General features: G+C 44.1%; 1 protein-coding gene across 10 annotated transcripts in view; it reads right to left on the bottom strand.

The window, feature by feature from the left end:
- Positions 1-22,613, bottom strand: part of Ank3 (ankyrin 3) — a 312,648-nt gene that overhangs the window by 54,740 nt on the left and 235,295 nt on the right. For 8 of the 10 annotated variants that reach the window (XM_045137121.1, XM_045137122.1, XM_045137124.1 and 5 more), the window contains 3 exons: positions 10,507-10,613; positions 5,219-5,443; positions 2,185-2,339 (listed from right to left, as the gene is read on the bottom strand). In XM_045137121.1, coding sequence (XP_044993056.1) covers positions 2,185-2,339; positions 5,219-5,443; positions 10,507-10,613 — 487 coding nt within the window. Of the gene's footprint in view, positions 1-2,184; positions 2,340-5,218; positions 5,444-8,314; positions 8,348-10,506; positions 10,614-22,613 lie in introns of all 10 variants that reach the window. The other 2 variants (XM_045137120.1, XM_045137119.1) reach the window with 1 other exon arrangement.

The following is a 22,613-nucleotide window of genomic DNA, read 5'->3' on the forward strand; positions in this document are numbered from 1 at the left end:
CTGACTACTGGTGACGACGTTGGACAGAACGGGCAAAGAGCATTTCCAGTATCATACAATTCTACAGGGAAGCACTGACTTCAAATAGGGTTCTTCCAGAGCTTTCCTTAAAAATCAACGCTCTTGGGTTGGAGATATGGCTTAGCAGTTTATGCGTTTGCCTGCAAAGCGAAAGCATCCCGGTTCAATTCTCCAGGACCCATGTAAGCCAGATACACAAGGGGGAGCATGCGTCTGGCGTTCGTTTGCAGTGGCTGGATGCCCTGGCGTGCCCATTCTCTCTCTCTCCCCACCTTTCTCTCTCAAATAAAAATAAAAAGAGCTGGGAGTGGTGGCGCATGCCTTTAATCCCAGCACTCGGGAGGCAGAGGTAGGTAGGGTGAGTTTGAGGCCACCCTGAGACTCCATAGTGAATTACAGGTCAGCCTGGGCTACAGCGAGACCCTATCTCGAAAAATGAAAAAAAAAAAAAATCAACGCTCTTCTTTAAACTTTTCTCCTAGAGACTGTTAATGAAGGTGGGGTAGAAGAAATTGTTGAGTAAATCCATCCCTCTTTGTAGTGGCATATTGTCTTGGGGTCCATATTCCTGCAGCCTCCCCATGGATTCATGCCTCAGCCCTAAGCCCATACAGGTGCCTGGCAGACATGCCCTTAACACGGGTGTCCATTAAAACAAACCCTTGTGTGTTTATTAGATTTTACATTCTAAAACTCAGGCATTCATTTTAGCATCTAAGGAAAATATTGGATTCTTCAAAGTGTCTTTATTCTTCACTTCTCTTACAACAATTATAAATACATTTATAAGAATTGCCATTTCTTGTCTTTTTTCATTTTCTTTTATTCTGAATCTTCCATATTTTTAAGCAACTTAACAGATGCTAATTCAATCTGTTCTCTGATCCCCTAGGACTGGGGTTACAGACATGCATAACCACGCCCAGCGCTTCGTGGGGGCTTTGGGCATTGAATGCGAGCCCACATGCCTGTGCCGAAGTCCTCTCACTCACCATCTATCTCTGCAGCCGGCTATGGATTATCTTAAAAACTTTTGAGTGTGTTTTTTTCCTTGTAAATTTTCTTATAAATGAGAAACGACATGACAAGCTTTAAAACAAATTCAGGTAAGAATTAGGAATCTTAATTACTTCTAAATTTGAAGACTGACAGGGTATGGAATGTAATTATCAATATAAGTATACAACCCCTAAATAATGTATGCTCATTAGGTGTAAAGCTTGCTTATAGTGACTAGTCTTTCTGTACTTAATACAGACCACATTCCCTCTGGAGCAAATCTAGAACTTTGTAGAATTTTCCACCCTAGGCTTACTTGTTTTTTCCTCATAAGACATACATTCCAAAACAAGTGGGTTTTAGTAATAGCTCTTTGAAAACAGGTAGAGCTAGATTTCAACCCAGCCCTGAGCAAGGCAGGCGAGGATAAGTTGACTTCTCTGAATGTCAGTTCTGTTGCTTACACAGTAGAAGTAAGATCATCCAGTCTTCTTCTGCAATTGTCACATGGAAAGGCATTTATCAGGGGACACACAACTACTACCCTCTCTACCTTGGTACAAGAGCATATTTAGCATTCACAGTTGAGGTGGACACATCCTCGACTTTGGTATGGTTTCTTTTTCTATAGATGAAAATAATGGTTACAATAACTCCTACATATTAAGATCTCTCTCAAATATGGTAAAGATAATTAATTATTCTTTTCAACAGTATCCTTATAAAGCAAGGAGGGTAATTTCCATGTGTAGGTTCACAGGGTAGCAGAGACTTGCACAAGTCACCTCTTCAACACTCCAAGTCTGCCTAGCTCCACCGCCCACACTCTGCTGAATTGGCAGTGATCAGGAAGTACTAAGTAGTAAGTACTAGGTAAAGGTTAGTCGCTATCTCTCTCTATTACACCAGATTCATGAGTCTGGTCAACAGAAATTTTAGAAACAAAAGCAGCTGCAAGACCCATATAAGATGTGCTGGTCTGTACTGCGGTGGTTCGGGGTGTCGGACCCCAACACAACTCCATGCTCCCAACAGAGGCCAGCACTCCTGGATTCCCACACACACGACAAATTTGTGAAATTCCAGTACTGTTCCACCTAATCTCGCGAGTCCTGTGCTTTCTGCCTGTAAACACTCAAGGAACCAAGATGCCAACATCATTACCTTCATCCATGCCGTTAAGTAATTCGGTTAAATCTTCCATCTTGGTGTCAAATTGATGCTCCTTCCATGTCTCACCATTTTCACTTCGAAGAACAATGAGTTCTCTCTCTTTTCCTCTCATGGACCCAAAGTGAGGGATTTCCACTATCACAGGGCTGGAAAAAAAATCCACATCATTTTGGTATCAAGTTCAATATGTTTTTAGTGTCATACTCCAAATAAAAATGCTTCATTAATAGTGTTAACTTGAAAATCAGAGGTGCCACTCAGGTTGGGGTGAATTCAAAGCTGCAGAGTCATTGGCTAATTGATTAATAATATTTGACAAGCCTCACAACATGCGTCATTCAGCCAGTCACAAACAATTCCTGAAGGCCTATGGTATGCTAGGCATTAGATTTAATGGAGATTTAAATACATATCAATTTGAATGACAGAATTAAAAGGAATTAAAATAGGCCATAAGAAAGAAGGCTGGTCCATTTTTTTTTTTTTAGAAAAAACACAAGAGGTGCGTTATATTATACAAAATGCTAATGCTTTTCTAAAAGGACACAGTCATTTCCTTAAAAAAGAAACTATGCAAAGTCCCTAATTGGGAAGTTTGTTGCTCTACTTTCCCCATAGTGATGAGACATTCACTTCCATAGTCTACTCCCTCCAACAGCTGGTGTCCATGACTTCTGTAGCCTGCAGTTAAGATTAGTTTCCCTGACTTTACAATTTGTCACTAGGGGGAGGGAAGCTGCATTTCCTGACCTCAATATGACCTGTATAGGATAAGCTTTCAGAGAAAGTGCTTGTTGGTTTGAAATTAACCACATAATGACCTTAACATCTGACAGTGTCCTTTTGCAAAGGAATGCAAAAGTATGGCTGCCAATTAGAGAGAGCCAATCAAGCTACGAGAAATAATTTTGGTAAATATTTTTCAACGGGATAAATGCTAGAAAAGAGGAGTGGGCACAGCAGACCACAATCACACACAGGGCATGTCGTTGGACTGGGCAGCTGCATCTTAGGGCAGAAGCAGCCAGTATCAGCATTCCCCTCCAGAGGCTGTACATGAGCTCACGTCCCGACTTAGGCGTTCTGAGCATGTCATAGCAGAACGCACTGGCCTAAGCATGATGAGGAAGCACCGTAAAGATCAAAAACATAAAAATGAACATCTAATTACTTATCAACGTACTGTTTAAAGGAGGAAGACTGCCCTAATAACTTCACCTTGGATAAGTAATTGGAAGTCAAATTAGGATTTTATTTACTTTTTCTTTTCAGCTGCTTGAGGCAAGGTCTCTCTCTAGTCCAGGCTGGCCTGAAACTCACACTGTTACTCCTACCTTAGCCTCCTGAGCGCTAGGATTAAAGGCATGCACCACCCATGTCCAGCTCTTCAAATTATAAATTCAAAAGTAATTTTATGGAGCCTTTATTTTTGAACAAGTAGAGACAAAATTATCTCTTCCTCACAGTGTTAACAGTAAATTATTAAGGTGTCTGCCACAGTTTTAAGCCATACTTCATAATTAAGCATGAAATTTTTTTAAAATTTCTTTTTGAGACTAAGATACAATCTTTGCAGGTGAATGGGGCTGATACTGTCTCTAAATATTCAGGTCACGTGGCTTTGTGAAAAGACTTGGCAGTACCGGAAGGGAGGGACGAACAAGAGCTCCGACCTGGGGAAAGCCAAGCACTGTTTCTCGTCACAGGTTCTCCATGCAGGCTGCCAAGGCAGGTGTACAACCATCACGCAGACAGGCAGACAAGCAACAAATACCAACACGCTTCAGCTTCGACAAGACAAACGAGGACAGTTTAACAGCTCAGCACAATATCCTGTCCACTTCCTGTGTGACTTCTTTCTTTAAATATCTTTTACCACTTTTCTAAAACATCTTAGGAATTGGTCATATTTTTGTTCTCAAAACCCATAAAGATCACATAATAACATAAGTAGTTTCAAAAAAAAAAAGCTTAATCACACACTGACAGACACGCACGCGTGCACACATACAGGTACATACATATGTATAACTCATTTATAGCAAATGTTGATTCAAAGCCTGCAAATACCTTCTTTCACATTGGGTTAAAATTAGACTGTCAGTTTAGCTTTAAAAAGAATCACATTCAGAAAAAAATTCTCAAATGAAAGAGGTTTACAGAGCACAACATTATGAAAGCGAATGCTTGCAGTGAAGTCCACATGCTTAGAAAGCACAAGGTAGGCAGCGGTGCGACACTAAGTCAAGCCACTATGTGTCTTTCTTTCAGTGACACACATCAACTGAAAGCTTTGAAGAAAAAAATAAAAATAAACTTAAGACAAGAAGACCATGGGTGTGACAGAAAAAAAATTGAGAATGGAAAAAAAAATAATTGTAGACATTCTGTATCTTGTCTATAAAGATCCTACCCAATAAATTTTGTTCCTTGAGGCCCAAGCTGCAGGATTCGGCTAACCAAGCTCTCACCCTCATTTACAGGGGGAGGATGGGTGGGAAGATGCAGTTTACTGAATAGCATCCATGCAGCAGGAAGAGAAACGAGAAGGGGAAATTGTGAACAAACTGTCCATCGTGACAGAACCTGCCTGCTGCGCAGCCCAGGGGCCACCTCAGAGAAGGAAGTGGACTGACATTTCCTTGTTGAAAAATACCATAATCACAGGGGTTATGCTTCTCAAAATGATCTGTCAAGGGACACATCCTCAAAGGAGCCATTTACCCAGTGAGGTCATACAACTGCAGCATCTGCGAGGCATGCTGGGAATGGGGCCTCGGGGCCGGGAGGGTCCGCGCACACGCGGCGCAGGGAGCCTGGACCAGCGGAATGACTTAGGAGCACTGGCCTGCTATCAGCCTTTCACAGAATCACACAGCTTTGGGACCTTTGGCTACACCACAGTCCCCTCACTGAGGGCCACTAAGCTCACGAGTTAACTTCTGCAAGTTAACCAGGGTGTGTGTGGGTGGTGGAGGGGGATCAAAGGCGTAAGAGGGCCAAGGTGAAAATGAACAACACTTACCCTAAAAATTGTGCCCCCGCAGGACCCATTTCTACCAGCCTACTGGCTAATCCCTCTCCTTCCACCATGGGGGGTGGGTTGGCCAGCTTATGTCTCTTTACCAGGCGGCAGGTGATGCGGGTGGGGGCTGTACATTTGCGTGGGGGAATGATGATTCGCATCCCGTGGTGACGGCTACCTCTCATGGAGCCCCCTCTTGCGTCCACCATGAAGCTAACCAGAAACCTGTGGGGGTGGGGGTGGAAGATCAGAGGCCATCAAGGACAGATATGAACCTTTTAGAGCAGATCTTGAAATGAATGTTAAAGTTCAGAGCAATACACAGTTTCCTCACCTTAAGGGTAAGTTGGAAGGAAATACAATGGAGTCCCATCAAACATGTACTGAAGTTTGCCTACACTGGGCCAAAATGGAAGCCTAGCCTGTGTTTGGGGAGTGCAGCCCCTTCCCAGAAACCGACCCATGTGATCAGATGGAATAATAAGGGTCTCTGCGTTGGGATTGAAAGAAGCTATGAAAGGGACAGCTGGTGTGTTTAAAACAATCTCCAACACTATGGTCTTTGTAACTGGGTAAATAGAGTCATTTTAACTCTAAGTGGTTTCTCCTGTAGGCTGACTTTGGGATCCATCTCGTACAGGTAAGATGACACTCCACCGTATGTCTTAACCACATATAACTCATAAAACAAAAGATATATTTAATCATACCAACTCTCTGACTTTTACTAGGATGAAACAGAATATAAAAATAAAAGCAGGTTATAAAAAAAGAATAAAATAAAAGCAGGTGACTAGATTTGCTAAGACAATTTTGATGGAAAGGGGTTAGATATTTTCAGTTAAGATGTGGACTAAAGAGTTATTTTAAATAACCTATGTCTAAGCGCTTCATGTAGCAGTACAAGTGGGGTGAGGCAAGTCTCTAAAAAAGAAAATATCTCTAAATCACGTGATTCTGTCATTGGCCTTTATGTTAAAGCTAGTAAAGAAAACGTTTTTCTACACACAGACACGGCAATTTAAGGAAACGAGTTGTGTTCGGACTCAGTGAGGGCACACCGGAGCCCCCGCGTCCTGAGAGGCAGGGCAGGGGCGCCTCCACCACCGCCGCAGGCACTGTGGGAGGCACGAGCCAGTGAGCAGCCGGAACACGAGCACGTGTTCTCGTGAGTGAGCTACTGTGCACACCTAAGAATACGCCTGTCATTCAGGGGATGCCAGACATGATCACTGGTGCGTCCTTTCAATCCCTACGGTATTGTTCTGAGAGAAAAATCCCATCCATCAAAATTCTTTACTATGCGCAGTCATGTAAACACAGTGGCTGCACCCCACAGCCAGGTCTGGGCTTCCGGGCCGGGGTCTCTCACAGTACAAACCATCCCGGCCTTCCCTCGGAGGGAGCCAGTAGGGTGGGGATAAATTGTCAGCAAAGTGGAGTTTCAGAAGCCAACGGCCCATCGAAAAAGTGGACTAGCCTTTTGCTCAGTGTTTGGATTTAACTCTTCTACTTTGTATTTATTTATGTAGTTGATAATAATCTAGCTATTTCGAGAGAACGGGACCCATTAGGATATTCAAGTTCAGAAGGAAAGACTATTTGAAAAATAATAATAATTAAAAAAAACATCCTTTCTTGCCAGGTGTGGTGGCACATGCCTTTAATCCCAGCACCTGGGAGGCAGAGATAGGAGGATTGCCGAGAGTTCAAGGTCACCCTGAGACTACACAGTGAATTCCAGGTCAGCCTGAGCAAGAGTGAAGCCCTACCTTGAAACAAACAAACAAACAAAAAAAAACATATATATCCTTTTTCTCTCTAGTCAGGATGGTACGGATCACATGAATATTTCCACTGTCAAATGGTCTGAGGTTCACTGGACATTGTCCTTAGCTCCTTATATTCTCTTAGGAAATATGATTTTATAAAGGAGCCTCTGGCAAAATCTAATTCTTTTCTGTAATTTGTAGCTAAAATTGTCATTAGGCCTTAAGATGATTAAAAATGGCTCTAGACAAACTCTGAGTTTGACAATGTGATTGTCCTAGTACAAACACCCATGGGCGTGTTTCCCTAGAGGGGGAATGCTTGCCCTGGGAACAGCTGATTAATAGTACAGACAGGCTTCAGATGCGGGCTGGCATGCTCATGGCCTGACCCGCAGTGCCCGGCACAATCTCACACGTGATAAATAGACAAGCAACGCTGACTGAATAATTCTACGAGCAGAGCTGCGAGCCAGCTGCATGTTCAAAACGGCAGGTGTGAGACGTGGCTGCTATACTAATAAATGTATGGGTGGACAGAGATGCAGGGGCTTGTAGCTGAGCAACCAGAGGTAATAGAAGAGTGGCAAATATAAAAATGTACCAGCCACAGCGAATATCAAAGCCAAAGGGACAAAATACCACGCCTGAGGTGATTTCAAACGCATGCTGGGAGAATCTCTTTCTGTGTTGTGCGCAGTACACAATAAGTACATAGTTGCTGTTTATTTAATAGAATATTGTTTAGGGCTGGAGATGGCTTAGCAGTTAAGGCACTTGCCTGCAAAGCCAAAGGATCCATGTTCAATTCCCCAGAACCCACATAAGCCAGATGCACAAGGTGGCACATGGGTCTGGAGTTTGTTTGCAGTGGCTGAGGCCCTGGTATGCCCATTCTCTATCTGCTCCACTTCTCAAAAATTTTTAAAAATATTGTTTAAAAGGTTCAGCTTCATAGGGTCAACAAACTGAGGGGGGCGGGAGTGTTGAGAAGCAGCTTCTGTGGCTCAATGACATTATGAACTAAAGTGATTTGTTTTCCAATCTTATTCTTTACATATTCTGTGCAAAATAAAAAATCATGCAACACAATTTTGTACAACGGGGAACACATGGAGGGGATACCTAATAATATTTGCATATTATTACATCATGAATTCTACAAGTGGTCGGGCCTATGACTAATACACAAATGCTACTAGTTTTGCGAACAGCAGGGCGAAACAGATGTCGACACACTACAGACAGTGACAGGATTTAAGTGTGGGACGATTTCACACAACTTAATACAGAGAAGGGCGGGTCACATGAAGGACACAGTTATCACCTTGAGTCATACTGAGGAAGTGGAGAAGAGTAGCTGCAAAACAATTTAGAAAGCAAACGGGAGAAATTAATGTAAGATAATTAGAAGCAAGCAACAGAAAATGTCAATGACAAGCAAAAAAAATTAATAAATCTTTAAAAAAATCAGAAAATGAAACCATGGCATTTGGCATTTGTAGGACAATCTGGGAAAAAAAAAAAAGCTTGCCTTAAATGGCTGGATCACAAACTCACTCCCAGACCTGACGTTAGTGTGATATGTACATGTGGACGGCAAGTCCACTGTTTCCTCTGAGCCTGCGCTCACTGGGATGCTTTTTGCTGCTGATGTCTACTATCTTCAAGGGAATTCAAAAGAAAGGGAGGTGATTCGCATATTCGAATACTTCATCCTCTCCAAAGCACTTTAACTGATGATCTGGTCTTGTCTCAATTCCCCGGTTGCTGCTGCCTGGCCCCAGAACAATGCTCTCACACTCACCAGCACAAAGGGATGGTGCCGTCTCTGGGTCTCTGGTGGTGCTTACGAGGCTTGACTTAAATCACTGGTTTCTCAGGTTTCAAACCCTTGATTGGGTCTCAAGCATTTATTTTATTTTCCTTCTCAAATCTGACATACATTAGTTTGGGCAATTTTGGACCTGTGCATGTCTCATAGAGAGCATATACATATTTTACAAATTAACATTCCTATAATTCACTGCTTGTCCATGTGAATTCAAGAATTGTAAGGTTCATCACTCAAATACCATGTAGTTCAGAATTCCTAAGGCACTTCTCTATAAAGGACGGTCATAGAAATTACCCTGAATCGACCTTTTTTTCTCCGAACTGTGGTGTTCAAGGCACAATAATTCCACATTGACACTTGACAGCATTCCTGACTCTAGGACTTACCCATAAAATGGTGGCGAATGATGAGTGTCTATCCAACAGATAGACATGAATGAGACAATACACAGAACGATTCAGCGCATGGAAAGCATTACATGTTAGCGATTGCAATCCAATTAGAAGCCGTGGAAAATATTTCATGTAACATACAAGGCAGTTCACAAATGTTAATTACCATTAACTTCTTTCGTTCTGAGTCCCTCCTTGTCCTTGATCTTAATTAGTTTGTGCTACTTGTCAATTTCAAAGATTTAAATTATTTATAATAATTATTTTAACAACTCATTTTTAATCTGCTCATTTGGATATCAATCATCTCCAGTATGAACTTCCTACTGGTAAAGAACCTGGCATATAAAAATAGACCAATTTATTAGTTTAATTTCACTGGCCAGGAGCTCTCTGATGTGGTTTTATTAGTACTTCTTGGGTACCCATTTACTTATATACTTACTTTCTAAAAGTGGATTTTAAAAAATTTCCTCTAAAATCTCCCCCTGTTTTCTAATTATAGCTTAATATACTTAATTGCAATTTTATTTCAGGAATTCAGCAGTTGGTCCCAGCTTCAGTTGAGAAATTTTTAAGTCTATAGTTTCTTTTTGTAAAGGACAAACACATAACACAAATCACTTGTCATAAAAGGGCTGATATTAAAAAAAGAGATAGGGGTTGATATCAAATGAGAAGGGGAGACCATCAGAGCTACTGTTTTACTTAAAATGAAATATTTGATGGAAATTCTCCTTTCCTTACAGGCAAAACGCAAAATCAATTAATAAACATGAACAGAAACAACTATATTTATTTTTACTGAGAAAAAATCAGATGTGTAGGGAAAAGGGCTTCATTTGAGTAGCACAATGAAGAAAAATGGATTTAACTGAAAAGGAAAATTGGCCAGGTGCACACCTTTAATCCCAGCATTCGGAAGGGAAGCAGAGGCAGTAGGGTCACCATGCGTTCAAGACCAACCTAAGACTACATCATGAACTCCAGGCCAGCCTGGGCTAGAGTGAGACCCTACTTCGAAAAACAAAACTGAAAAAGAAAAATTAAAGAGTAAAAGAACATCAGGATAGTTAGGATATTTTGTTATACTAGTAACATCTAATTTTTGACACTGCTTTTAGCAACAAAAACCGGTATACAGATTTGCATGAAGTATTTGTTAAATTACATGTAAATGTACCTGTTCTCATTAATGACTACATTTCATACAGATGAAAAATTGATAAGTTTAAATAACTTCATCGTTAATTTGCTAGGAGAAAGAAACGTGGCCTCCACAACACTCACCCAGAATGAACGGGGCTCGAAACGAGGTTCACATTGTCCAGGGTGTCTGCTGCCCAGCTGTAATGCCTTAGAGAATCTGAGTCAAATTCCCTTGTGAATGTCAGATGCTGCAAAACAAGACAGCACACGACACGTGAGGCGCCAGATTTCTACAAACACACACAACACAACTGCACTTCTCTTCACATCCAGAGAGGCTAACATTTAAGAAAAAGAAGTTGCAAATTCTGCTGTAGAGGTTTACCTTAGTTTGAGTACATATCATTCAAACCAGAACATATACTGATCCACTGTTTCATGCCACTGTGTCAAAAAGCCCCCTAGGGACCCTGCACATGAGACCTACCATGGAACTACTTCCAGAAACTTTCAGCATAGGTCCAAATTACCCCTACACACCTGTGAAGGTTCTTCCCAACTCTCAGAATAAAAATTAAAAGTTGGGGCTGAAGAGATGGTTTAGCAGTTAGGGCACATGCCTGCAAAGCCTAAGGACCTAGGTTTTTTTCCAGGTCCCACGTAAGCCAGATGCACATGGTGGTGCATGCGTCTGGAGTTTGTTTGCGGTGGCTAGAGGCCGTGGTGTGCCCATTCTCTCTGTCTCTGTCTCTCTCTGTCTCAAGTAAATAAACAAATCTTTTTAAAAAATTCAAAGTTCAAGCCAGGCACAGTGTTGCACATCTTTAATCCCAGCACTTAGGAGGGTGAAGGAGGATCTCTGAGAGTTCAAGGCCAGCTTGAGAGTACATAGTGAATTCCAGGTCAGCCTGAGTTAGAGCAAGACCCTACCTCAAAAACCAAAATAGCAAACAACAAAAAAAGTTCAAACTTGGTGACTTCTGATTCCAGTGAGGACACTGTTACTAGCAACATCCCAGTGTTCCCACCAAGAAAGCATGATAAAAACACAGAAATACCACCCTGAGACTCCATAGTGAAGTCTGGGTCAGGCTGAGCTAGAGTGAGACCCTACCCAGAAAAACAAAACAACAACAACAAAAAAACATAATACAGAAATAAAACCGGGTGTGGTGGCACACACTAATCCCAGCAATCAGGAGGCTGAGGTAGGAGGATTGCTGTCAGTTCCAGGACAGCCTGGGCTACGGTAAGACCCCTGCCTCAAATACCAAAACAGAAACCCACACACCACAGAAATAGTATTTCAACACAGAGTGAAGCAAGCTGGAAAATCTACACTCTAGAGAAAGGAAGACCTTGAAGCTATGAGCTTGTTATTATCTGCTTATGTGTGATGCATACACGTGTGTATGTGTTTTGGTGTGGGGGGTACATATATGTGTGTGTGCATGCATGTGAGTTTGTGTGTGGAGGCCAAAGATGAATGTTTGGGGTCTTTCTCAATCCATCTTCACCATCTCTTTGAGACAGTGCCTGTCACTGAGCTGGAGCTCACCAGTTCTGCTAGACCGGCTGCAGTGAGCCCCAGATGTCCACCTCTCTCCCCTCCCTGTGTCGGGACTCCGGGCCCGCGCTGCCGCAGTCAGCGTTCACATGGGTGCGAGAGAGCCGAGCTCAGGGCCTCATGCTCGAGGGGCGAGCACTTGACTGACCAAGCCATCTTCTCAGCCTCTTTTCATTTCTAAAATATTTTTATTTGCAAGCAGAAAGACAGACATGCAGACACACACACACACACACACACACACACGCACGCACGCACGCACGCGCGCACGCGCAGAATGGTGTCAGGGCATCCTGGTGCTACAAACCAATTCCAGATGCATGTTTTTTTTTTTTGTTCATCTGGCTTTATGTAGGTAGTAGGGAATTGAACCCAGGCCATTAGGCTTTGCTTGAAAGTACCTTTAACCGCTGAGCAATCTCTATAGCTAGCCCCCTTTCACTTTATTTTTTTGAGACACAGTCTCATGTATTCCAGGATGGCCTTTGAACTTAAATGTATAATGGAGGAGGATGCCCTTGCACTTCTGATCTTTCTGCCCCTGTCTCTTGAGTGTCCAGATCATAAGTTTTTACCCCATATCCAGTTTATGTAGTGCATGGGCCCCAGGGCTCCCTGCATGCTTGGCAAGTACTACCAACTAAGGTAGATCCCAGTCCCCTTATATCTCTTTTCAGAGGAAGGTCTCACTCTAGCTCAGGCTGACCTAGAACTCATAGCAATCCTTCTACCTCAGGCTCTTAAATACTGCGAAAATAAATATAACTCTTTTGTAAATAGAAACATTGGAAGTATGCACAGTAGAGGAAAGGAGACATAAAAAATTATGATAGCCTAATTTTCTATTTGGGGAAAACATAAAAAACAATTCCTGGGCTGGAGAGATGGCTTAGTGGTGAAGGTGCTTGCCTGCAAAGCCTAAGGACCCAGGTTCAATTCCACAGTACCCACATAAGCCAGATGCACAAGGTGACACATGCACCTGGAGTTTGTGTGCAGTGGTTAGAAGCCCTGGTGCACCTATTCTCTCTCAAATAAATCAATAAAAATTCCTAAAACAGAGGAAAGTGACAACACATGTATGATCTTTGGAGACATGGACGCCCATAGCAAGAGTTGTCAAAAGGCGTCAATAAGGCTGGGAGGATGGCTTAGAAGTTAGACACACTTTCTTGTACGATGCCTGCCAGCCTGGGTTTGACTTCCCAGTACCCATGTAAAGCCAGATACACAAAACAGGGCATGCATCTGGAGTTCATTTGCAGTGGTGCACTCATTCTCTCTAACTCTTACTCCACCACAGGCTGGAGAGATGGCTTAGTGGTTAAGGTGTTTGCCTGTGAAGCCTAAGGACCCATGTTTGACTCTCCAGATCCCACATAAACCAGACACACAAAAGTGAGGCAAGCACAAGGTCATACATGCCCAGTAGGTGGTGCAAGCATCTGACATTTGATTGTAGTGGCTGAGGCCCTAGCATGCCAATTCTCTCTCTCAAATAAATAAATTAAATTATATAAGAAAATGTCACCAGAACTGTGTCTAGAAATAAACAGCTCTCAGTGTACATGTAGGGATTATACTTTTTCCTAATAGCATATCTTGCAAGATAATAGGATGTTTTATTCATTTGTAGAACTTTGGTAATAAAACACAAGTTTACAAACAAGCTCCAAATGACTCAGATCTAAAACCCTGAAATCCAATTTTAAAAGAACTTGTAGAGCAATTACATGTAAGTTTCAACCCAGACCTTAGGAAAATGCAGAAATGGACAGAGGACTGATTTTCTCTGCATGCAACAAAATATCACGCACCAGGAAGGGAAGTCCACATATCCAGATTCTAAGAAGAGTCCACTGAGCTGGGATGCTGTCTTCAGAAGAGCAAAAAACCACTCGAAGGTCCAGACAGTGCCGCTGTAATTTTCAACACTCTTATTTATTTGCACATGTGTCTGTGTGTTTGTAGATGGGCCAGGGTCTCTTGCGGTTGCCTGTCCAGCTTTAAGAAGATGACCTTGGAACTGAATTTGAGCTATCAGGCTTTGCAAGCAAGTACCTCTAACCACAGACCATCTCCACAGCCCCATCACCATAAATTCTTTGGTGGTGGTAGTGGAGACAAATCATAATTTTATGTTTGAGGCCCTGGGGTTATTTTCCATAAAAAAATGACCTTTTATAAAGTAAGATAAATAAATAAACTCACTCCTCGTTAATTACAGTAAATTATTTACCGTAGGTACTCTTAGAAACATGCAACAGTGACATTAATTATTGAAACAATGAATTATGCCATACAAAAAAGGATGACAGCCATCATGTAATATTTACCAGGCCGAACATGCCAGCCCTCTGGGACCCCACAACTTCTGCGGCCCTTTTATACCCCCCCTTTCAGACTCTGCACCTCTCTGCCTCCCACAAGACCTTGATCATACAGCAATGGGTTTTCATGTGCCATACTGACTATTGTCTAGACATTTCTTTCTTTTCCTGCCTTCCATGTTTCCCTCCTTTTCTCTTACTCTCCCTCCCTCTGTTCATTCCTCTCTCCCTTCTTCCTCTTCTTCCTTCCTCCTCTCTTCTCTCTCCCCTCCCACCCATCATGCTAACGTTTACGGGTAGTCCTAACTACGTTTCAGTAACTTAAACTCAGGCTGACAAAATGCTCTTCCTACAGAGCAGACCTTTAAATACAATATACGAAACTGAACCTGCAGTTTATAGGTACATGCTAAATATCTCCAAATATTATTTCTTTTTTTTTTAATTTTATTTATTTATTATTTATTTATTTGAGAGCGACAGACACAGAGAGAAAGACAGATAGAGGGAGAGAGAGAGAATGGGCACGCCAGCCTCCAGCCTCTGCAAACGAACTCCAGACGCGTGCGCCCCTTGTGCATCTGGCTAACATGGGACCTGGGGAACTGAGCCTCGAACCGGGGTCCTTAGGCTTCATAAGCAAGCGCTTAACCGCTAAGCCATCTCTCCAGCCCATCCAAATATTATTTCCCATAGGCCAGAGTTTAATTAAAACTAAAGGTGAGGAACTGGGGAGATGGCTCAATGGTTAAAGGTGCTTCCTGGAAAAGCCTGCTGGCCCTGGTCCAATTCACCAGCTACCCATGTAGAACTGAGAAGACTTATTTGCAATGGAAAGAGACCCTGGCACACCCATACACACATAAATAAAAATTTTAATATTTTATTTATTTATTTATTTATTTATTTGAGAATGAGAGAAAGAGGCAGATAGACAGAGAGTGGGCGCACCAGTGCTTCCAGTCACTGCAAACAAACTTCAGACGCATGCGCCCCCTTGTGCATCTGGCTAACATGGGTCCTGGGGAATCAAGCCTTGAACCAGGGTCCTTAAAGCTTCACATGCAAGTGCTTAACCGCTAGGCCATCTCTCCAGCCCGATAAATTAAAAAATTAAAAAACTGACTTCAGCTATTTACTTTTGTTATTTTTAATTTTATTTTTGGTTTTTTGAGGTAGGGTCTCACTCGAGCTCAGGCTGATATGGAATTACTGCCTCTCAAGTGCTGGGAATAAAGGTGCGCACCACCACACCTGGCTATTTACTTATTTTTTTAATGTATGAATTTTATTTTATTTACTATTTATATTTTATTTTTTCTAAGTAGGGACTTGCTCTAGCCCAAGCTGACCTGGAATTCACTATGTAGTCTCAGAGTGGCCTTGAACTCATGGCGGGGGGAAGGCGGTGTCCTTCTGCCTCTGGAGTGTTGGGATTAAAGGCATGTGCCACCACGCCTGACTCTAATGTACAAATTTTAACATGTTCTGATCCCTTACTGTGCAGGGCACCATGGTACCCAAGACGAGCCTTTGCCCCACTTTGTAACAGACCAAGGTATTAAAATGGTAAGAACGCCTTAGAGGATGATGGTTAACTGAAGTAGCAACTAGGGATGGAGCTCAGTTGGCAGAGTGCTTGCTTCACATGCATGAAGTCCTGGCTTTCATCCCCAGAACCACCTACCCCTGGTGTGCACACACCTGTAATCCTCGGACATGGAAGGTAGAGGCAGGATGGTCAGAAGTCCTTGTCATCCTCTCTGGTTGCATGGTGAGTTTGCGGCTATATGAGACATTGTCTCAAAAAAAAGGAACACAACGAAAACCCTTGCAGTTGTGCTGGCTCCCAGAGTTCCTGGAGCAAGAAGAGGTGCAGCCCAGTGTGAGGAGGAGCTGAGCTTTGAAGCTGCCCTCGGACTGAATTTGGAAAGTGTTTTTGTCATTTGTTACCACGGGGAGGCTACATGGTGCCCTCTCCGGAGTGGGATGGAACTGAATGCGCCCCTTGCACTTTGACCCTGACGATGTGGACTAATGATCTGAATGGTCCATCTGGGGCAGGGAGCTGGGAGGACTGGCTCAGGTCCAGTTTCTATCCTCCTGGCCGGGGCACAAACATTGGCCGCCCTGCTCTCTGCACAGCCACGGCGTCAAGGCTGCGGCTTATATTCAGTCAGCAGCCCCCTTGGCCCAGTCAGGAAGCCCACCTACAAGCTGCCTCCTTTTCTTTTCTCATGGGTTTTTAATTTATTTATTTGAGAGCAACAGAGAGAGAAAGATGGAGGAAGGGGAGAGAGAGAGAGAGAGAGAGAGAGAGAGAGAGAGAGAGAGGGGGGGGGGGGGGGGGAGAAAGAATAGATGTACCAGGGCCTCCAGCCACTGCAAAGGAATTCCAGATGTGTGCGCCCCCTTATGCATCTGGCTAACATGGGTCCTGGGGAATCAAGCCTCTAACCAGGGTCCTTAAGCTTCACAATCAAGAGCTTAACCGCAAAGCCATCTCTCCAGCCCATACCCTTGGAGTTGACCACTGTCTTATTTCATATCCCTCCCAGTTGGAGTTGTTCCAAAACCAACTTCTGGTGTACAATCCAAGGTACTTTCTCTAACTTTCAGTGTCTCTTTCCTTATCTTCCAAGTGGGGGCTAGATGGAGTGGACTTTTAATGAAAATGCAAGTCAAATTCTGGCACAAACACCAGTGTTGGCAGGGAATTATAATATGGTCTCTTCATAGGTTGGAAGCCTTTCATACTTCTCAAAGGACACTCATTTACACTAGAGAATTTGTTAAAATATGATGATTTAGAGGGGAAAGCAGCAAAATATTAAAAGATTTTCCAACTCTAGGCCAAGTGTTGGGCCTTTATAAAGATGCTCATGGGATGTTCTATCAGACCAACAGCCCCAATCAGTGACGGGAAGGGGTGTCCGGCTCTAACAATGTTTCAGTCCCTTTTCTAAGTTGTTGAGATGCAGAGGTCTTATGTAGCTCTGCTGGCCACAGCTTGAACTTACTACTTAGTCCAGACTGGCCTTGAACTCGTGGCAGTCCTCCTCCAGCTACCAGAGCCACCATGCTTGGCTTTAAACTCCTCGCCCATGTATGTGAGAGTGTGAAAATGTACGTGTGTGCGTGTGGACACCAGAGGACGATCCTAGGTGAGGTGTGCTGCTCACTTTTCAGAGTCTTTCACTGACCTGGAACTCACCAAGCAGGCTAGACTGTTGGGTCCCCAAGCCCAAGACCTTGCCTGTCTCCACCTCCCCAGAACCTGGGTTACAAGCATGCACCACGGTGCCCAGTACTCACACGGGTGCTGGGAACCAAGTTCTGGTCTTCATGCTTAGCTAAGTCAGTAAAGTGCTTAACATATCTCCCCAGCATCTTAGTCTCCTTTAAAAATCTATTTTATTTATTTATTTGAGAGACAGAAAGAGGGAGAGAGAGAGAGAATATGGGTGCACCAGGGCCTCCAGCCACTGCAAACCAATTCCAGACACATGTACCCCTTTGTGCATCTGGCTTATGTGGGTCCTGGAGAATTGAACCAAGATCCCTTGGCTTTGCAGTCAAACACCTTCACTGCTAAGCCATCTCTCCAGACACCTCTTTTTTAAAGAAGAAAAATAGCACTGCCAGGGCTGAAGAGATGGCTTAGCAGTTAGGGCACTTGCCTGCAAAGCCTGAGAACTCATGTTTGAATCTCCAGGTCTCATATAAGCCAGATGCACAGTGACACAAGCATGCAATATCACACATGTGCACAAGGGGGCACACACATCTGGAGTTTGTTTGCAGTGGCTAAAGGCCTTGGTTGGCATGCCCATTCTCTCCACCCTCCCTCTCTCTCAAATAAATAAAAAATATCACTACCAGAACTTAGGATGTATCAACTAAATGGCAAAGATGGTCTTATGTATTTACATTGGTTTTATTTTTCTGAGTCCTCAGAACCTTTCAGACCTAGGTATAATATTACAATTACATTCATTTTACACATGAAGAAACACAGCCCAGAGAGACTTCAAAGATTTCACATCCCAAAGTGAACACCTGCTATCCAGGGGCCTTAGCCAAATACTGCATTAAACAATTTACATGGACTCACTAAGACCTTGCACTCCCATGTGAAAAATAACACGAATACCCACATCATTTTCATCTTGGAAGCAATGTCAAGAGTGCTATTAAAATCAAAATACACGTTAGTCAATAGAGTCCAAAGCCTGACTAATGATGATATCACTGTCTCCAAGAGCTTAATATTTTCCAAAAATAGTTCCACACTAGCCCTGCTCATCAGAGGAAAGTGGAGCGCAAGAACACACTGGCCTTACCAACGAGGACACACCCAGATGGCTTGGGCTGGAAATAAGTATCTAGATACAAAGGAGAGAGAGAGAGAGAAGGGGGAGGAGGGGGAAAGGAAGAAAAAGGGGGGGGGGAAAGGGGGAAGAGAGAGGGCAGGAGAGAGAGGAGGAAGGAAAAAGAAGACAGGAGAAGGAAACAGAGAGACAGAGACCCAATGATCTAGTTAGTTCTAACATTGGACATTAGGTAACTCTCCAGGCTGTTGACTGTTAGCCCTCAGTGCTAGATGTCATGGTTAAGATCAAGATGGGTCTGCAGGCCCCTTTTCTGTCCCTTTTGCCATGGTGCAGCCTGCAGATTAACCCGTGGTCCTGGCAGGTTACTAACATACCTAACAGACCTCCTAGCACCAGGTCACACACACAGTTCAGCATGTCTGCTCAGAGGAACGGTCCGCTCCGCATAGTGGAGTGAGAGCTGGATGACATAACCAAACTGGGAGGCCAGGAATGCAAAGGCCTCTCAAGGAGAACTTGACCCTGGGAGTGGCGACTGGATAGGGCCAAGGCAGGCAGGAGCCACGCGTGTGTCCCTGTCCCCACATAGTGAACAAGAGAATGCGGGGGTGAGTGGGGCTGTGACACCCCTCCCCAAGTCAGCACCTCACGGGATCTCTGATCACTAAGTGGATAGTAAGAACTGCCCCAATTCACTGTGACAATGGGATGATCCGAATCGTGCACAAGTTGTATGAAAAGTGGGCATGGCTAAGCAAACAGAAGCCCAAATCAGAGTCCAGTGCACCTAAATGGAAATAAACACAGATGACCCAGTTCTTGCATGTTCATAATGTTGCAACCCTCTGTGGAAACTCGTAGGGACTGTCTGCTTCTCAGACCACAAGGAGAGTCAATGCGCCCCTGCGTTAAAAGACAGCCACAGCAGGAATACTGCATAATATTGCTGTGGGCTCTTAGGACAGTCGAGGGAGCGCAGCAGGATAGTACCTGCCTCCCATGTACATGCCCTGGGCTTGATCCGCAGTCCTGAGTGAGTGAGACCGCATGAAAACATGACCTCTTCCCGTGCAGATGGGCTGCACTAGGATCTGCCACGTTGGTGTGACACCATCATCTAGGATTCTGGAGATGGGCTCCGGGCATCTAACAGACCTGCGCCTTATGTCTCTTCTGCCAAACACTGTGACACTGGGGGAAATTACATGCTCTTCTCAGCCCGGGCTCCAGTCTGTAAAGCGGCACTGGCCATGCTGAGCTCAGTGGGCATGGTGGCACACGACAGTGACGCAACACTCAGGAGGCTGAGGCAGGGACTTGCCATGTGTTCCAGCCAGCCACGGCTGCACCGTGGGCTTGAAGCAACCTTAGCTATGTATAGAATCTGAGGTGGGGTGGGGATGGGAACAGAAATAATACTTATTTCATAAGGTGGCTTGGAAGCATGAAAGGAGATATAAAATGTGACAGGCCCAGCACTAAATATTCTATTGTCCCTTATGGTGAATACTCAGAGAAATGGTAAGTGAAGGCTGGAGAGATGGGTCAGCAGTTAAGGAGCTTGTCTGTCAAGCCTAATGACCTGGGTGTGATTGACCAGATGCACAGAATGGCCCATGCACCTGGAATTGATTTGCAGAGCCTGAAGGCACTGGTATACCTATTCTCTCCATCTCTCTCCTTCCTTGAAAATAAATAAATAAAATCTTTTTAAAAGAAACGGCAAGTGACTAACCAGATAGAGGGTCTGCTCCAACACCTAGTACAACTACTTTGAAACTTTCTTTTAAGTAGTCCCTGCATAGAAGGAAACTTGATTCAAGGCAAGGCTGGTGACCCATGCCTAGAATTCCAGCATGGCTCCAAGGCTCTGCTATACAGTGATCTTAATGTTTGGACTACATTAAAAAAAAAATGATTCAAGCAATAGTGTAAAAATTAAAGGCTTGCTCATTAGGAAAACAGGTCCTTTTTTTTCTCTGCATATAGTTTTTTCTTGAAATCAAATATTATTACCTTTAGGACTTTTTAACCCCTGGTATTGGAGAATGATCCTAAGATCTCACACATGCTGGGTGAAGTCCTTTTCTGCTGAGCCTCTTTACAGTTTGAGAAAGGGTCTGGCTGTGTATACCAGGCTAGGGGTTCAAGGCTGACCCTGAATTCATGATCATCTTGCTCCAGTCTCCTGGGTATCTGGGATTATAGGCATGCACTCCTGGCCCAGCTAAGATTCATTTTGAGCTTGGTGTATAAACTGTAATGAAGCCTGGGTCTTTGGGATTTCTAAATCTGATTAATTTCAAGCTAACTTAGCCACAACGTTCAACAAAAGAAGGTTAGTCAAGGTCGGCTGAAAGCTGAGCCAATCACCGTGTCACCATCCAGCTGGTGATGCTCAACTGACTTTCTTGCAAGACTCACAATACCAACCTGTCTGCTTTAAAAACCAACCTGCAATCTTGCTGACCAATCTCGGCCAGGTGTTGAATAGGTCACCCAGGCAGTGCAGGTAAGGCACTTTGCTGAGAGAAAGCAGGATATTAAATGTCACCAGACAAGGTGCTTATCTCTAGCAAATCTTTAATCCAAGAGGCTACCTTCTGCCACCAAGCATATTTCTGAACTGCCCTTAGAATTTGATAAACAGAAGAAACAGGGAGGTTCAGGGATGTGGGTGGGAGTGGTTAGTGGCTGGGACAAGAAGCAGAAGAGAAAGCCCATTAGCACAGGTTCCCCATGGTGCAAGCTCTTCCTCTTATCACTGAGATTGTGCTTGGACCGTGAGAAAGCAAACACACGTTTGTGCTGGAGGGCCCTCCAGTCCACACAGTACTTGCTAGGATGTCAGAGGGAGCACTGCACATCATGTGACGACATTTATATGAAATCATACCAACCTCAAAAAGAATCAAATTTGGGGTAGGGAGGCGGCTTTAAAGCGATCGATGGCTCTTGCTTAAAGCCTACTAGTCTGCGTTCAAACCCCCAGCACCCACGTAAAGCCAGATGCACAGTGGCCCACGTGTCTGTACTGACAGCGGGAGGCTGGAGAGATGGCTCACTGGTCAGAGGTACTTACACCACAAACCTGCTGTGTTCCGTCCCCAGCACCCCCTCCTGGCAATGAGAGGCAGAGCCCAGAAGCTCCTGGGCCAGCCTGACTGACACATGTGCAAAAGAACAGTGAGCTCTCCGCTCTCCAGGAGTGAAGGAAGAGACAAACACCCCGGGCTTGTCCCCGACCGCCACATGCGTGCCATGGAATGTACACCCCCCCCCACCCAAACACCCACCTTTAAAAATGACCAAATTTGAGCTGGAGAGATGGCTTAGCTGTTAAGGCACTTGCCTGTGAAGCCTGGGAATGCATTTGAATCTCCAGATCCCACATAGCCAGACACACAGTGACCCAAGTGTGCAATGTTGCACATGTGCACAAGGGGGCGCATGCATCTGGAGTTAGTTTGTAGCAGGCTGAAGGTCCTGGTGCGCTCATTTTCTCTCTCTCTCTCTCTCTCTCTCTCTCTCTCTCTCTCAAAAAAAGAAAAACCTGAAGCCAGGCGTGGTGGCACACACCTTTAATCCCAGCATTCAGGAGGCAAAGGTAGGAGGATGCCTGAGAGTTTGAGGCCACCCTGAGACTACATAGTGAATTCCAGGTCCGCCTGGACCAGAATGAGACCCTACCATGAAAAAGCAAAAAATAGAAAAGAAAAGAAAAAAGAAAGAAAAAAAACTGGACCCTAGGCAATGGGAGCAAAGGGAAGAGTTGCAGGGAGGAAGATATGACCACTGCCTGCACTTCAGCGGTGGCCACCATGGGTAGCACATCCGATGACATTTTGCAGATAATCTCCGTGGTCGGCATTTAAACATACCCAACACAACTGTTCATACAGTATTTCCCCTAAGCCTTCAGAACGGGAGCCTGCTGGAAGGCAGGCCCTACTTCCCTTAGGCAACAGCCACGTGGGCCCATCTGTTCTAAGGAGCTGTGGAAAAAAGCCAGACAGA

Source organism: Jaculus jaculus, chromosome 18, assembly GCF_020740685.1.
Source record: "Jaculus jaculus isolate mJacJac1 chromosome 18, mJacJac1.mat.Y.cur, whole genome shotgun sequence".
NCBI classification, from domain to species: Eukaryota; Metazoa; Chordata; class Mammalia; order Rodentia; family Dipodidae; genus Jaculus; species Jaculus jaculus.